General features: G+C 32.4%; 3 protein-coding genes across 3 annotated transcripts in view; 1 reads left to right on the top strand and 2 right to left on the bottom strand.

Moving 5' to 3' along the window:
• tkv (serine/threonine receptor kinase thickveins) overlaps positions 1–17876 on the top strand; it is a 305330-nt gene that overhangs the window by 4502 nt on the left and 282952 nt on the right. The gene's annotated exons all lie outside the window — the stretch shown is intronic.
• Positions 1250–4241, bottom strand: LOC143198833 (uncharacterized). Its single transcript, XM_076408385.1, has 2 exons — positions 4148–4241; positions 1250–4058 (listed from the first exon to the last, which is right to left on the bottom strand). The coding sequence occupies exons 1-2, from the start codon at positions 4164–4166 to the stop codon at positions 1318–1320; spliced, it is 2760 nt and encodes a 919-aa protein (XP_076264500.1). The 5' UTR covers positions 4167–4241; the 3' UTR covers positions 1250–1317.
• Positions 4454–10990, bottom strand: LOC143204748 (uncharacterized). The gene is made up of 4 exons (XM_076417569.1): positions 10914–10990; positions 4928–5231; positions 4527–4643; positions 4454–4492 (listed from the first exon to the last, which is right to left on the bottom strand). Exons 1-4 carry the CDS (start codon positions 10988–10990, stop codon positions 4454–4456), a joined length of 537 nt encoding a protein of 178 aa, XP_076273684.1.

Below are 17876 nucleotides of genomic sequence, written 5' to 3'. Positions count from 1 at the left end.
CACAGCGTTGAAGCGACACAGTGGCTTTAAAAATAATGTCGGAACTTTCCATCAGATATGGTTGTAATAGCCTAAATAAACTATAATTGGCTGTGGTCTTTCAAACACCGATGATTCTAAACGTTCTAATCGACCAAACTTAGCAGTTGTGAATTTTCGTGAGATAAGTAATACTAAATATATCAAAATGAAGCGATTTTACGGGAAAATTTGATCATACGTCAGGTTACGCGTTCGATTACGTGTAAAAATAAAAAAGACCGTGCCCACGTAAAAGCTATTTCACCAAGATGGTAAAATTCAATGAATTATGCTTTGAACTGCTTCTCCGTCCATCATTCTCAAACCTAATCGCTAATGATGATCAGTTTTTTGTACACAGAACAGATAGAAATTTGACTACCGTAACCCGGATTTATTTTGAGAATAAAGGAAAACCATTCTACAAGATATCATCAAAATTCTAGGGGATTTTATTTAAACTACTAAAGAAGAATGATAAGTTTGTTGATTACCCTTCCTATTATTGATAAGTAAAATTAAATTTCTAAAAAAAAATTTTGATTTTTTGGAACAAAACCAAATGGTTTACTGATAATGTGTTATATTCTTTTATATTTAAAAACTAGCTGACCCGACAGACTTCGTCCTGTCAAAAAGATTTGTAATGTGGCAGTTTTTGTGCCTACGTATTTTAAAAAATTCTCCTGAACAGAACCATCACCCTGGTGATAGGGCGTTGTGAATAAAAAATAATTAAATAAAACATATATAAGGATTGAAAAGTCAGTAATCGCTTTATTGTTAATCATATGAATCATAATTATTATTATTATTATCATTGTAGTGCTTTGTGGTATACGATGTTTTTTGTTTGATTACCTGGCGCATAGATAAACAAATCTGATGGTTTTCCAACACGGGAACAGGCAACATACAATTGACCATGTGAGAAACATGGGTTTTCTAGATTAATACCACAAGCACTTAATGATTGCCCCTGGGACTTGTTTATAGTCATAGCAAAAGCAAGCCGCACTGGAAACTGTAGTAGTCGTTTAAACTCAAATGGCACATCAGTCGGAATCATTGGGATGCGCGGTATGAGAACATCTTCTCCTTTATACTTTCCTTTGAGTATAGTTGCTTCTATCACATTGTTTAGTAATTTTTTTATCGCTAACCGTGTACCGTTGCAAAGACGCGGTTGGTTGATATTTCGCAACATTATAACCACCGATCCAACCTTTAATTGAAGATTGTGAGGTGGCAATCCTGGCAAATCCAGCGAGTTTAAAAATTCCGGTGGATAGTTGACTACATCATCTTGATTAGTAGCCGTAGTATTCTGTAATTTTGAGAAACATCTGGAAACACCTTCTGAATAAGTTCATCTTTTGATCGAGTTAACTGACAAAAACTTTGAGGAAAGTTAATGCAGCCAGTCAACATGTCTATAGGAAATTTGCCATTACCAATGTCAATGAGTTGTTTGGAGAATATGTTTCCAGATTGGTCATTTTGCAACTCGACTCGCATATTCTTGCTTAAATGAAGTACTTTGACATGTTTCCACAAATTGGAGGACTTTAGACATGCATTGAGTTCATCAGCTGGCGTTGATCGTGGAATCACTGACAATGTTTGACGAAAATCTCCTGCTAATAAAATCATTGCACCACCAAATCGGTTATTATTGCTACGTAGATCTTTTAAGGTTCTGTCTAAAGCCTCCAAAGATTTTTTATGTGCCATCGTGCATTCATCCCAAACAATCAATTTACATTGCTGCAAAACCTTTGCCATTGCAGAGTTCTTCGAAACGTTGCAGGTTGGAGTTTCATTGCTTTGCATATTTAATGGCAATTTTAGTGCTGAATGGGCTGTTCGACCACCTTCAAGCAAAGTTGCTGCGATTCCCGACGAAGCGAGTGCAAGTGCAATTTTATTTTGTGAGCGAATTGTTGCTAATATTAATGAAATCAAAAAAGTTTTTCCTGTACCACCAGGTGCATCTAAGAAGTAAATCCCTCCAGTTTCATCATTTGTTACTTTCATAAGAGTTTCAAATACATACTTCTGTTGTTCATTTAACAGTGGAAGATTTGTTTGAATTAATTCTTTCAAAGCGTTGAGATCATACAGTCTTTCTCGATGCAACTCTTGGTTAAAAGCGTCATGCATTGGACGATTGGGCGCGGTCAGGCCTAATTGAATTAATAGTTTGTTTGACGTTATCAAGCACATGTCCTCAATTGAAATCAATGCTTCATTGTAAATTTCTTCACTGATTTGTATATTTGGATTTCCCATTCTATTCCGTATTTGATACAAAATATCATCACACATATAATCTTTGTACTTCATCCACAAATCAATTGGGTTTGATGGGAAGCATGTAGATATGATTATAGAAAACAATGTTCGTATTTGATGAGCGTGTGATGATATTACAGCATCATTAAGAGTTTGATCCCAATGAGCGTCATTTTCAAGCAATTGCAAACGTTGACAGGCTTCTCTGTAGGATCCACACAATTCACCATCAACAGTTCGTAACTGTTGGAATGATGTTGGGCCACGTACATTGACTAATAGCAGTCGTAAATAAAAACATTCATCATTGCTTGGATGTACTGAATAAATCCGGCCAATCGCATCGCTGGAATATACAACTGTATATCCTGGAACTGGTTTTCCTTGTTTCCGTCGTATAAATCTCCTTGAGGATTGATTCCAGGTATAATATTTTGGCATTTCAGAATATAGCAATGTTTGTGCGAAATCATCGTTTTGGCATGTCTCAAAAAAACTGGTTAATGTAGTAGATGGTGGCTGAGCAGCTCTTTGTACTGCGTTCTGTGCTGTAAAATACACTCTTTGTCCATTTTCTAAATGCACAGCTAAGTGAACAACAGAAGGGTGTCTCTCATGAATAGGAAAAGAAAATATTCGCCAAACTGCTTCATTACTACTGACATAGCGGCCCATTTGGTATTGGGTAACTTCATCATTAGAATTCTCTGCACCAATTCCAATCACAGCCATATCACTCCCTTTGGTTACATATTTGCAAATGTATTTAATCGATTTCACTGAATGGCAAGATTCAACGTTGATGTGTGCTTTGAATGTCTTTGATAAAATGGGTGAATATGGAACAATCCAACGATTATCTATTTCAATATCTTGTTGATTTAATTTGACAATTGTTGATTTTCCATTGTCTGCTGTCGATCTGCGACGATACAATGGATAACCGTCATTACCAGTAATTGTTTCCGATATTAATGTCTGTGGATATCGTTTTGAACATTTACCATCCATCATACACGGTGAATTTTGATTAAGAGTTCCACAGGGACCATGTATCATGTTTTTGATAACTACCTCATGCAATCCAGGATCTACTTGTACATTAGGGATTTCAGCTGATATCACTGCATCAACTTCATTTGGCCTTATCTTTTCAACCAACCAAATCAAAATGTGTGCATGTGGCAATCCTCGTTTCTGCCACTCCACAGAATACATCCAGCAGCGTGTCTCACCAAACACATTATGTTTTACGATGAAATTCATTAAAGATTTCAACTTTTGTCTAAAGACTCTGGCTGTAATATCATGACGATCAATGGGTGATTGCCCAGGGAATAACTCCTGCTTAATTTCTATCCATTGGGGATTGCATGTAAATGTGATGAACAAATCTGCTGTACCATAATGACGAACATACGACATGGCATCTTGAGCATATTCGTGCATATGCCGAGGGCTTCCGATGTATGTTGCTGGAAGAATAGTCATCCGACCGACATTCTGTGCATTTCCATCAGTATTAATCGCATCTCGAAGGTGAATATACTCTTCAGATCGGAGTTTGGTTTGATTCAACCTGATGAATGTTAATCTCTCCGTTTCAATTTTAACATACATGTCAACAACATATTTGTGATATAATCGCCGACATTTCAATATGTGATTATCTTCATTTTCCCGAATCATTAGGCGGTATGAATAATAGTTCATTGAACTGACTTTTTTGTTGGTTTCAGAACCTGTAAACAGATTTTGTTTTAATAACATTCAAATACATAATATAGTGACTGAGATATTATCGCCATAGCTAAACTAATATTTTAGTTACCTGTAATGGGATTTATCATTTTTATTGATAAATCGTAGCCATCTTCACCTTGCCAAAATATAATGGGATATTGCAGTGCATCATATGAGCGGTGTGTTTCCTTTATACGTTGTAATTGATCATTCCGACGATGTAAAACAATATCACGGGATTCCAAATTTTCTCCAACTACAACGATAGCAACTTCATCAATATTTGGTGCATTAAAACGTCTTGTATGTTGACCTGCAGGTGTTTTATCAGCTCTGATTACAATTTTGTGATTATCGGATGGCATCAGATCCAGGGCAGTTTTAAACAATATAATCAATTGATTGTGTTGATGAAATAAAGTTTGTAATTGTTCTACAATAGACCTCTTTACTAAATTGTTATGTGCACAACGCAGATCAATTTCTTGTGGTGAATTGCCCATAAAATAAATTTGCAGGAATTTGTTGTCGCTATCTGACACTGGTAACAGTGAACCTGCTCTGTGATATATTTGCCCTTGTATCTGTAAATAAAAAAAATATTATGGTGTGGTATAAATTAATGGATTGTCAGTGATCAAACTTAAATAATATTTGATCTTAAAAAGTATATATTTAGTTTTAACTAATATCTATCAAATATAAAATATAATAAAAGTGTCACTGAAACTGAATCACCATATAATATGATGACTAAGTGATATATTTCGTAATGATTAAGAAATTGAAGATTAGTAACACATCTTAACTTTGGTGACAGAAAATTTTGTTCGCTAAAATAATTATGAGTAACTGCTATAATACATACCTTGAAAGTTGGCATAAAATTTTCCCGAACTGCATTTGTTGCCCCAAATGAAGTCATTTGAAAGCAATTGTTATATTGTTGGATATGTGTCAAAAAGTGTATAGAATCTGTTCCTATTCCTGAAACCAATGAGTACAATGGTTCTGGTGGTGGATCCAATGGTATCAATTTCACTTTACCATTTGCGCAACACAATCCATTGGCTTCGTTTTTGTATTTTAATGCCTTACAGTGTGAGCAAACCAAGTTCATAGAACCAATAACAACACATTGGTAGTTACTGTAGTCAATTAACACATCGTAACTGAAAGCAGCTCGATTCAAACTCGCGCTCGCTCTTCACGCGTTTGTGATATCCGAATTCTTTCACGTTCATTTCCGTCGTCACGTTCTTGTGCAGTACGATTAGATCGGTAATTAGCTTAGTTTATAGCATTTCTGGTTCTTCTACCTAAATTGCTTCGTCTTATAGGAGGCATATCAAATATAAATTATTTTTTCACTAATCACGAACTAAACAAACACTAACTAACTAAACACTCTGCACAAAACACGATATACGAATTTGTTTCGTGTATCAGTTGACAATTCATCTGTCATCTGTCAAAAGTCATCTGTAACAGATAACTTTTTTTTTAAATTTGATATGACTTGAACTCAAATCCTTTTAAGCCGTACGAATTGTTTTATTTATTTAAAATTTGGATATTAAAAATAATAAAACACTGTTGGTAACGCGATTTTTGTTTGACTGATATAATGACGTGGAAACTGATGCATTTTATCTCGCGTGCCGAAACTAATACAAAAGAAACGCGAGTTTCGGAACGCGACATTAAACTCCTCCAACTATATATTCTGTGCTCCAACGCACACACGCACATTGTTTTGATAGATATGATCTTTGACGTTAGGAACACACCTACATTTCTTAGACAACAGTGAGTGCTTGTAATTTAATATGAACTTTATACCATAGCAATAAAGCTCAAATTGACTACGTTTTAGTTACAAATCATTTGTATGGGAAAAAGAAAAGGGCTATTTTTAGGGTTTTTCCAGCAATAATTCTAATTTTTCTCGCCGTAAAAACCATCCTTGAACTTCAACGAACATTTTAAAAAAAGATTTGGCCAAATTGGTCCAGGCGTTGTTGAGTTATGCGCTTACCAACACATTTTGCGATTTATTTTTATATATAAGATTAATAGTCCATGTTCGTTAATCATTTAGCCAATCTTAGATTTTTTTCAATCTTTTTCAAATATTACCAGACAAAAAAGAATAATGTTTGAAAAATTGTGTCTCATGAACAGAAACATTTAAAAATTAATTTGTTTACATTTTTTACTCAACAGCCTCCATAATTTAGAAATCTACCTTCAATAAGTGATTATCCTAAATTTAATCTTAAATCATATATCTGAATACTGGGTCACTAGTATTCACTGTATAGTTTAACAACCGAAGAAAAATTAGTGACTCCTTAATAAAAACATTCCTAAGTCAAAACACTTTTAAAAATGAACTAACGTAAAAGGTTAAAAAGGTCGGAACGGCAATAGCAACCTCTTCCACTTCACTAAATGAGGCGGGATTCTTTCGGTCAAGATAAATTACTGTCATTATTTTCTACAATTTTTTTAGCTGTCTATTCATATCGCACCTTGCCCAGAACTGGCCATAGCTCGTGCTCATCAAATAAACAGATTCTATTGCTTACCATTTGCATATCTGAAATATGAATAATAATTAACAGCGTAGGTGTGCCGGGGGACCGTATGTACATAGTAGAAAATTGTTTTTGAAGGAACAGCTATTTAAATATTAAGGAAATAAGTTGTATGAATTCCTCGTTGTAGTGTCAATCAGAAATTTTATGACTGATTCTTGAACAAATTGTTAACGTTACCATATGCTTACGTGCGGAAAGTTGCGCAGGTGGTGTTAACAAGAGAGTGGTCGTCTAGACAAGACAGCACGCACAAGTAAAAAATGTTATTTGGATATTTACTGGATATTCATGACTATTAGAAGCTCATGAATATTTAATGTCTATGTCCATTGATTGTTTTTAGGAAATTAGTTTTTATTGTAACTTAAAATTTCTCATTTTGTATTCTTAGATGATTCTCGAGTATATCTCTTGCGTTTTTGGTACCACTATTTCCATTCATTACAAGTTATTTTTATGGGTTCATTGTTTTCGGCTGTTTATATATCTACGTGTTAGAATTTTTATTTACTTTTTAGGTGGGATATCATAGAAACGTTTGAAGATTTTTATTTAATTTTAGTGTCGTAATTATCACAATATCACAACTCGCATACCGATCTCATGTATATGTGAGATTCTAGGATGGGTACGCGGTATTTGGAAATAGAACGATTGGGATGATTAATGGTTTACTCAAGCTAGCGATTTTAGATTAATCAATAACAATTAAATTACTATCCAGTCCTGTACCACTCTATCGGTGACTGTGCCAGGTGAGTCGGTAATTGTTTTCCGGTTTTTGTAACAGATTTCACTAGTTATAAGTGCTCAATGTTACAGATTTAATTTTTTTTTGGTCAAGTTTTTGTCTGAAAATGTACTTTCTTGTTTCATCAAAAGCTACCACTGAAGGGTATCGTTTCCTGCTAGAAACTCACGATAATCATGAATGCTCGAACGATAACAACATATGAACAATGTGAACATGTGGTTTCGGCAATTAAAATTTGGTGATTTTGACGTTAAAAATATAGAACATCCTGGCAGGCCCAAAATGTTTGAAGATGACCAAATTGCAGAAGTTATTGGATGAAGGCCCCACACAAACTCAATAACAATTGGCAGAAAAGTTGGATGTGAGCCGAGTCGCAATTTGTGAACGATAAATGCGTTTGATTGTCACATGAATTGAATGAGGAACGATTAGACAACATATACATTGTCATCGAAATGGTTCAGATGTATCAAAGAAGACGTTTCTGCATCGAATAATAATCTAAAAAAAATCTCTTTGGCAGGTACATGCTCTGCATCTGATGAGACTAGGTCGGTTCATATATTATTGTTGAAACCTGGACAAAAAATTAATACTGATCGCATTGATTAAGAACTAAGAAATATTTCCGAATACGCTTTTTTGCAGAACTTGTTATTTTAATAATAGTGAAATTTCTACAGTTCATTTGTATATTACGGGTCTAATCTTCCCTTTAAAAGTATATTCTTACTATTTGATGTTGTTATTTCAGAATGTACCTGAATTTTCGACTTGCGTGGGTTCGTTTATATAATGCTAAGCTAGAGTAGATATTATTCATATTAAGGTATACTTTAAATGACGGGTAGTTAAAGAAGTTAATATTCAATCATTTAAAAAAATCTTTTCTATATCATTTTGGGTGTTTATATATTTATTGAGTTTTTGTTTCAAGAATAGATGTTTATGTTTAATTATTTAATTTGCTCGCATGTGCCTTTAATATATACAGATACTAAAAGAAATACATCATTAAAACTATAATTAATTGATGTTATAATAAAAACATTTATTTTTATTTGGATAATTAAACAATGCATTCTAATGGCATGCTAGTCCAGTGGCACTAATTTTTAACCGACCTCAAAAAGCAGGAGGTTCTATATTCGGCTTTTTTTATGTATGTTCGCCGATTTCTCCATCAATTATGGACCGATTTTCAAAATTATTTTTTTATTCGAAAGTGTGCACTTCCGAGGTCGTCACATCCCAGAAAACCTCAAATTTCAAAGGCACGCACAAGTCAGCTTGCGTTTTAAGCATTAACCATATCATATGAGACGTCGTAGAAACATTCTAGGCAACGGTTTCTATGGTGTAATGATTAGAACGTTGAGCTCACACGCGGAGGTCGTGGATTCGTTTCCCAACAGGGCAGCAGGTTTTTTGTTCTAGTTTGATTGGAACCTTTGTCAAATCACCTAGACTAGGTGGCCTAAACAATACAAAAGTAATAATATAATTTTATGACATATACACAAAATTAAATTATGAAAATAATTCTATTTTGTTGCTCGGTACTGACTTCAAAGTGATCAATTGATTAAGCTAAATTGTATGTATATGTATAGTAGATAAAGTATGTATATAAAGAATATGTAGTAGATAGGTTAAATCAGTTTTTTGTTTATTTTTATTTAGTTATTGCAACGATTATTATGTACATATTTTATTTTAAAATTTTTATTTAAATTTTTTTTGTGTTAAAAATCTAAGTTTGATTTTTTTTTACTTTTTAGTGAGTTCCTTATTTATTTTTTGAAGTCGGTTCAATTTTTTTATTAAAAATATTTTCAAAACAATGTAATTTAAAAAAGTGTTTAAGTAAATATTGTTATGATTGGGAGTACCCCTTGTTTTCTCTGTATAATGATAAAAAACCAAATAATAAATAAGACTGATTTTACTACTTTTTACCAGTGACTGTTTCAGTCGCTTTTTTCGGTCCGACTGATTTTGTTACCATTTACTATCGACTGTTTACTATCGACCATTTACTATCGATTTACTTACTATTTTTGGTTCTACTAGTTTCATTTGACTGATTTTACTACTTTTTACCAGTGACTGTTTCAGTCCACTGTTTTCAGTCGCTATTTTCGGTCCCACTGATTTTGCTAGTATTTACTATCGACTGTTTCAGTTGTACTTTTAGTTACTACTTGTTTCATTCGACTGATTTTTAGCGTTCTGGCTCTGGCGTTCTAGCCGCGATCTTGACAAAAATGTACCCAATTTATGCTTACATAGGTTTATATGTAATATATATAGTTTTATGATTTTTTTGGTAGTTCGCTCTTAATATAGCAGCATTTTGGAACGATGTTTTTTAAGATCGTTAATATAATATATTTTATATTTAATTGTTATATAAAATATTTCCCTTCAATAATATATAAAGCATTTACATTATTTAAAAAAGCTCTAGTGGTTATTCTGTGATCATTTTTAATTATGTGATGGATTAGTTTTTTTTTCTATTATTAGGTATATGTTTAATGTTTATTTAGTATTTATGGTTATCGTACTTCTTTAGTTTTAGGTTTTGTTTAAGTTCTATTTTATTGTCTATATTTATTATGGTATATTATTTAAAAATAGCATTTCACATATTAAAATGCGATAAAATATGTGTGCGGTATTATTCCATTCCATAGAAATATTCCATAAAAATATCCTTTTTAGAGATCCACAGAACATTCAAATATAAAAGTAATTCTACTAGTATTCTAATAGTAATTCTCTAGTATTCTTAATAGTATTCAGTAATTATATTTTTCCTTTTGTGAAGGAATATGAATACATCTACGTCTAGCTTATACTACGGTTAGAAAAAATAATCACATATAAAATTAACTGCTGCGAGTAATTATCTCCATCCTTTGCTCTCACAATTTTTATAGGAAAGGGTTCGTATATCTTCGTGTGACATCACAAATTGAAAAAAAAACAAACAAATAGTAATTATTTTTGTTTGTATCTAGTACAAGTTTCATTTGATACTATATACTATACTGTATTATTCCCTGCCCTACTGTTGGATAAACGAAGATCTAGACACATGTACATGTTGCTCAGGTTTTGAGCAATATTGAGTCTTTAAGCCTTGCTCTCGAACCTTTTCAATATTTTTGTTGCTATCATTTTGCTCTCATTGATTAAATGAAAATGACGACCTGTTAACCAATTCAAACTACGGGCCTAATTTCAAATTTATGCTTGGTGCTTCTGGCAAGTTAATCTACGATCCAAGTAAAGTAACGTATTTTGCATGTTCCTCTTGTGGAATGTTTTCGTTATATAATTTTGCCCATGGACAGATTTCTTTACTCAGTTTGTAAGTAACATGAGTAGGTTTTGTTTGCCTTTATTCACCGTTGGTTAAACCATTTCTCGATTTTATTTAGATGGCATTGGAGTTGGAACGAAGCAGTTTTTGGATCAGAATTCACTGAGACGATGGCGTATCGTCAGCATAGGTCGCGATCATTTTCTCCTCTCTAGTCCAGTACGCTGCCCTGTGAGACATCTCAACGTATTTCATGCAAAATAGAATATTCACCATTACATTCAATAATAAAGCTCCTTCGATTGAGGTAGTATGGGAGTATATGGAAGTGTCTTTTTTAGTTTGTATACTAGTTCATAATACCAGACTTTGTTAAATGCTTTACTTACGTCCATACAGGTAGCACGACAGTACATACATGACAGACCATTTTCCAGATATCTACTTATGAAATCCACAGTATGATCATTTTGGAATACAAATTAGTGACAGGATATTGTGTTGTTTAGGTGCCTCTTCATTCTGTTTAAAATTATTTCTAAAAAGAAGTTCTACTCTATGGTGATTTGCCTCATTTGGGCATCGTTACGACTTGGGCAATTTTCCATTGTTCTGGGAATTGTTCGAGCTCACTGTAAGCATTGAATATTTTCACTAGGCTCTTGAATCTCTTGTGTGACAGGTGTTTTATGAGAGTTGCGCCAAAAAGATGGCTTTTCCTTTCTTAAGAATTCGTATTTCTCTCAGAACCTCTTTAGGATGTACGTTCTTAAAGCTAACATTTGTAGAGGTGATTTAAGGTATTCTTATGTTCCGACTCCGAGAATGGTTGAAATACTTTACTTATATAGTCAGCAAACATACTGACTTTCTCCGTATTTGATCCTATATATTATTTGATAATGTAATAAATTAATACAATTAAAAAGATGTTTAAATTTTCAGTCAGAATTGTTATCATTAGGTTCTGAATCAGCCACTAACCTTCATAATGTCTATTTATCGTTATATTGATATCTCCTCTAAATCCATTGTATTAACAGAACGCTCGCAGGTAAATATTTACCATTGATTATATATTATGGTATGCGTCACTTCCTTTGCCAACACATACGGGAACTCGCTTAAAGTTGCCAGAATCAGCAATTTTACGCCGGTGAATTATTATTCTGGATTTATTTTCGAAACGGGCTGTTCGCCGATGGCACCTCGGTTATTTATTTTCCGTATTCCAAACTCGAGAATACGCGGAAAACTAAACTGCAGGTGAGTCAGTCAACTGTACACTGCCGCCGGTTGGTGCTGATGCCGCGGGCGAAAAACCGGGAATCCAGGTCGAAAGCGCCGATATTTTTACCTTTGGTTTGTTGGGATTTGATTATGCAGATCCACTTTCTGCTCATTATGTGCCATCCGTCTGACGGAACTTGTTTGCGCACTCGAAGAATGATTGCCTTCGTTACAAGCACTGTAGATCAAACGAACGCGTTTCGATGTCATGCCGAAAATATAATTTTATATGACTTGTAATAAATATTACCGCGCTCTGATTTATTATCAGCTTGATATTTTTGGGTCCAGTCTTATTGGATGTAAAAAAATTGACAGCGTTTTAATAAATTGGACTTATTTTATGGTTCAGTGCAATAAGCTAGATGACTGTAATAAAGAATCACAAAAATATTTATTTATAATAACAATATACCATAGGGAGATTATTAAAAATACATTTGTTTTAATATTATAAGTTGTATTACTTAGATTTTGCTAAAAATAAAAACACATTTTAAAATTCATTATTGTAAGACACTCATCAGAAACGCGACGAAATATTGACGTCACTTACCGTTTCCTAAGCATCATTTCCGCATTCCAACATTTAAACTTTTTAGCGCGTTTCGATTGTATTGTGAAACACTAAAACAACCAATGTGAAACCGTATAAAACAAAAGATAAACGAAAAGTAAATTTGAACTGATATAACGACTTTAAAAAGACTTTTACTTTTTGAAAAAGAAACTTTTATAGAATTGAAATGCGTGAGTAAGTATTCTAGAGACACTAATAACGAAAGGTGGTAGAATATTGAAGAACATTAAGTAAAATGCTATCAGTATATTACTATCAATAACACTCGGCAAGAAAATTAATAAATGCTAGTAATAACTTTAAAGAGTACCCAATAATAACACAATCGCCACTTGGGAACTGTGTTATATATTATTGAATTGATATTATTGAAATCAAGTGCCTCATATTTGCTAGGACAAATTAACATTGTATCGATGGCAAATCTTTCGAAGATGAAAACATTTTTAAAGATAATTTGAAGATACAAGTTCAAATGTATTTGATAGGACTATGAAGATATTCATTTTTCATTGTTGATAGTAATTACGACATAAAAAAGGTTATACATTTAATGATGGATCTTTGATTTTTTTAAAAATTTTAGCAGATGTGTAGTATTTGGATAAATTAAATGCACAATTTGTATTGTTGAAGTTCATTTTAATAATAGCCTTACAATGTTTGTTTATACTACCAGTTACCAGCTGTGTTTATACGTGTTTTAACATATCAAGTGTTCTCCTATGAATTCTTCTGCTAGATCTTGGCTTAGTTTCTTTTATTTTACTTAACTTCAGTGACGCCATTTAGTTCGTACATTGTTTGTATGTTCGAAATGTTTTGTGATATTTCTGTTTGCCATAACACATATACCAGGATGTAATAACTTTATAAAACTACATTTTAACAAAATATTGTATCACTTACTCTTAACCTGGTGAACTATAGCCCATCAAACTAGTTTTCACCGACTTCAAATAATGAGGAGGTTCTATGTTCGGCTGTATATGTTATTTTGTAATGTATGTTCGCCGATTTCTCCGTCAAGTATGAGCCGATTTTCAAAATTATTTTTTATTCGAAAGAATGCAATTCCGAGGTGGTCCCATTGGAACCATATGAGAAATCAATTTTCAAAGGAAAATGTTTTCACATATTTTTTTCTGAAATAATTAGATATTTCGGTATAATGTTTATTTCTATTTTTTATACAGGCTGCACTTTTACTGGGGCTCTTGTAATACTTAAAAAATAACTGCGTAATTTATTGACTAAATATCTAACACTAAAAAAATTGAACCGACTTCAAAAATTAAATAAAGAATTTTTAATACAAAAAAAAACCTTTTAAAATAATTTTAATATAATATAACTAAATAAATATTGAAGTATAATAAATAATACATAAAGCTTGAAGTCGGTGGCGAGCACTCAAACAATACAAAAATAATCATATAATTTTATATCATAAACACAAAATTAAATTAGGAACAAATCAAATCTAATTTAATATAACTGTTTGGGCACAGTACGATGAATATATGGTCAGTACTACAATAGTGAATGTTCAGTTCACCTAGCATTCGAATCTTGTAGAAACATATACTGGCTCACTTGTACGACTAAACTAGTTAAATTATATTAAATATAATTTTATATATTATTTGGTAACTGATGTCACGTGCAGTGTCAATTATATCTAAAAGCCTTATATGACTGTAGTGTCCATCTCATACCAGCACAGTGGGATCTTCTTGAGATGATTTTACTGTGAACATGAAATGTGTTTCAGGCATTTGATTGAAGAATAAACTAAGCAGTAGGTCATATACATGTAACAATAGTCACTAATGCTCACCTCTCAACAGATGATAATTTGTAAACTTCTTGTCTACTCCTGTAGCCTTCACCGCCGCAGTAAGAATTTTTCTGACTTTCTACTAATTTTTGTTAGATCAACACTAAATATTTTATTAGGATTGCAATTAATCTTTCACAGTTCAGGTTTCAATATGCCAAAGAAATCTTAATGTTTTTTTTTTCAGTATGGAATTCTTTTTCAGGACGGAATTAGCTTCATTCCTTTTTCCCGCGTTTTTGGTCTGTGAAAATGAATGTGGAATGTTATTCCCATAGCCAAATGAAACGCCATTTGTTTTAAATCCGAAACGGCGACGCTATAGTAATTCATATTCATTTGGTTACTTGATTTAATTAATATTGGTTTTCTTTTCTCCCATTTTCTCAGAAATTAAAGATATTTCAGAATTTTTCACATAATCTTTCAAAGTAGCTCTTAGGATGTGAAATAATATTAACTTTTTTATATAACCCATTTCTTTTGTTCGTACAGTTCGCACAACTTTTTCCATCAATTCAGGATCACACAACTTTTTCTTTGGCATCTAAAAGGTAAAGAAATATATTAGATAAATGCACTTAATAAATATAGAAAATTCATTAAAAAGAGAAAAAAAAAAATAACGCAGTGGGACGTTATTAAAACATAACATAAATCATAATCAGATTTTTTTCTACCCTTTTAAATAATATGTAATAATATTCATTTTACATAACTTTTGTTTCAATGAGTCAAACGTAAAGGAAAATAAATTTAACTAAAATAAAGAAAGAAAAAATATCTTACGGTAAATTGAAATTATAAATATATTTCGTACAAGATATACTATTAAGCAAACAAACATTTTTAATGCAACCCAGCAAATATTTATAAAAATTCTTCTATAATTAGTTCAAAGTGAACAGAGCACATTTATCAGATTTTCGATACAATGAAAAAAATCCAAATTTATTAGTTGATTGAAGTTAGTAGCGAAAATAATGGTAGTATTCAACTGTCAACTGTAAATGTGTATATTTCGACCATAAGAAACTGTATGTCACGACCTCACTTATTACATTAGCATAAATTTTGTTATTTTGTTACCAAAGTTATTGAGTTGCTTGAAAAACTGATAGTCGCTAGGTTAAAGGTCTAATATGTACAGTTGCTGAAGTATATTATCGTAAATCAAGCATGCCATACTATTTCTTAAAACATTATTGATTGTTGTTGAGTTGAGATTTCTGAATAAATATCTTCACTATATATTTAATAAAGAAGCTGTTACAAACCATTCAAATTTTACTGTCAGTGCTGTCAGTGATGAACGTATAAATAATTTTACTACTATTAAAATTATAATTGATTATTGCTATTGTCATTATTTATTAGGTGTATAAATAAACATTATATGTTCAACAAACGAAAATATCACCAGTTGTCTTGTTACGTTTTCGCTCTTTAATTACTTTTGGTTTAGTTTTAAATGGTAAGCACCACTTGCGAGAACTTTTATTCCTTTAATCTGTGGTATTCTTTTTAGAAGCACATGGTAGCCTTGATTCTTGTGAAACATGTGGTGATAGGAATTTAGTTGTGAAAGTGAAAAAAGACGCGGGCTTGAAAGTTCTTACACCTTCTAACTATCTCATTCCTTCTGGTCAATAACTTATGGTTTAGTCATTCTGCTATTCACTTGTTACACAGATTCCAGGAAATTGGCTTCTGCAAATGCTAAATTGCATCACCTGTTCTTAATTACTATAGATATACAATACAATACATAAGAATACAATTTTTACAAAGAAAACCGCGTGGAAAATATACTGTGATCACATAATCATTACATCCCTCATTCGCCTTACTTATAAATTGATTCAAATACAACAGTAACACTAGTACAAATGTATTTTTAAATTAATATTGTACTAAGCTTATCTAATAAAGTCGATATATCGAGATAGTATTACACAGAACTGATAATAAGCAAACATTATATACTATTTCATTTCCTCTCACACACACATTACAATTTTCGCATAATCTAAAATTAATTATATATCTACATAATAATAGATAAACCTAATATATTAATATAATTATGACATACAAGATAAACGTTCCCACAATAGAAGGATATGAATAACGTGTGGTTCATATTATAAGCTAAATAGATATTGATACATATCTATGAAGTATCGGTAGTTTTGATTCATTGGTGCAAGTTGGGCTTTGGGAACCGTTGCAATCTTTTTAGTCGATGTTGTAAAAATAGATCTTATCGATATGGTTTCCTGTTCCTTAGTAATCAATCATGCAATTGTATGAAAGTATAACTCAATTCATATAAGAAATTCATATCTGAAAACAATTTCCATAGAAAGAAATTGATTGGAAAAAACTTTTGCCTCAGGGGTAGATTATTTGTATATTTATTGAAATCATTTTTTTAATAATTAATAACAGGTCAATTGAAAAGTCCCCGGCCTACCATAGGAAAACACATTTTTTTGACAAAATTAGTTTTTTTTATTCAACATAATTCCCTTCAAGGGTGATACACTGATTATAGCGACCCTTCAACTCTTCGATGCCATTTTTGTAATACGATTTGTCCTTTCCTTCAATATAGGCCTCAGTTTCGGAGATCACCTTTTCATTCGACGAAAATTTCTTCCCAGCGAGCATTCTTTTTAGATCTGAGACCAGAAAATAATCGCTGGGGACCAGATCTGAAGAATACGGTGGATAAGGAAACAATTTGAAGCCCAATTCATGGATTTTTGTACCATTTTCACTGTTGATATTCCTTCCTTTTTCAAGGTAGTCAATGAAAATTATTCTATGCGCATCCCAAAATATAGACACCATAAAATTGCCAGCCGACTGTTGCATTTTCCCACGATTTGGAGCGGGTTCATCGTGTGCAGTCCACTCGGATGACTATCGATTGGACTTCGGAGTGAAATGATGGAGTTATGTTTCATCCACTGTCACATATCTACGCCAAACGCTAAACTCGGGTTTATTACGCTTGATCATCTTCAAACTCTGCTCCAAATCATCAACTCGTCGTTTTTCGTCAAAAGTGAGCTCGCGCGACACCCACTTTGCACAGAGCTTTCTCATACCCAAATATTCGTGAATGATCTGATGTACACGTTCACTTGATATCTTTAGAGTGTCTGCTATTTCATTCAATTTCAATTTCCCGTCATTGAAAATGATTTTGTCAATTTTTTAAATTTTTTCGTTGGTAACAACCTCTTCGGTGCTCATTTCACCACGTCTATACTTAGCATACCAATCCTTGATGGTTGAATTTCCTGGGGCAGTGAAGTTTTTGCTTCAACTATATTTTTTCCCTTCAAAAAGCTATATTTTATCAACACGCGATATTCTTTTTTATCCAGTTTTATCACAATAATTAA

The sequence above is a fragment of the Rhynchophorus ferrugineus genome, unplaced genomic scaffold, assembly GCF_030347505.1.
Source record: "Rhynchophorus ferrugineus isolate W39M unplaced genomic scaffold, kcgeb_rfMv2 rfM1, whole genome shotgun sequence".
Lineage (NCBI taxonomy): Eukaryota > Metazoa > Arthropoda > Insecta > Coleoptera > Curculionidae > Rhynchophorus > Rhynchophorus ferrugineus.
The sequence above is the reverse complement of the archived record's forward strand: the minus strand, read 5'-3'. Positions and strand labels throughout refer to the sequence as shown.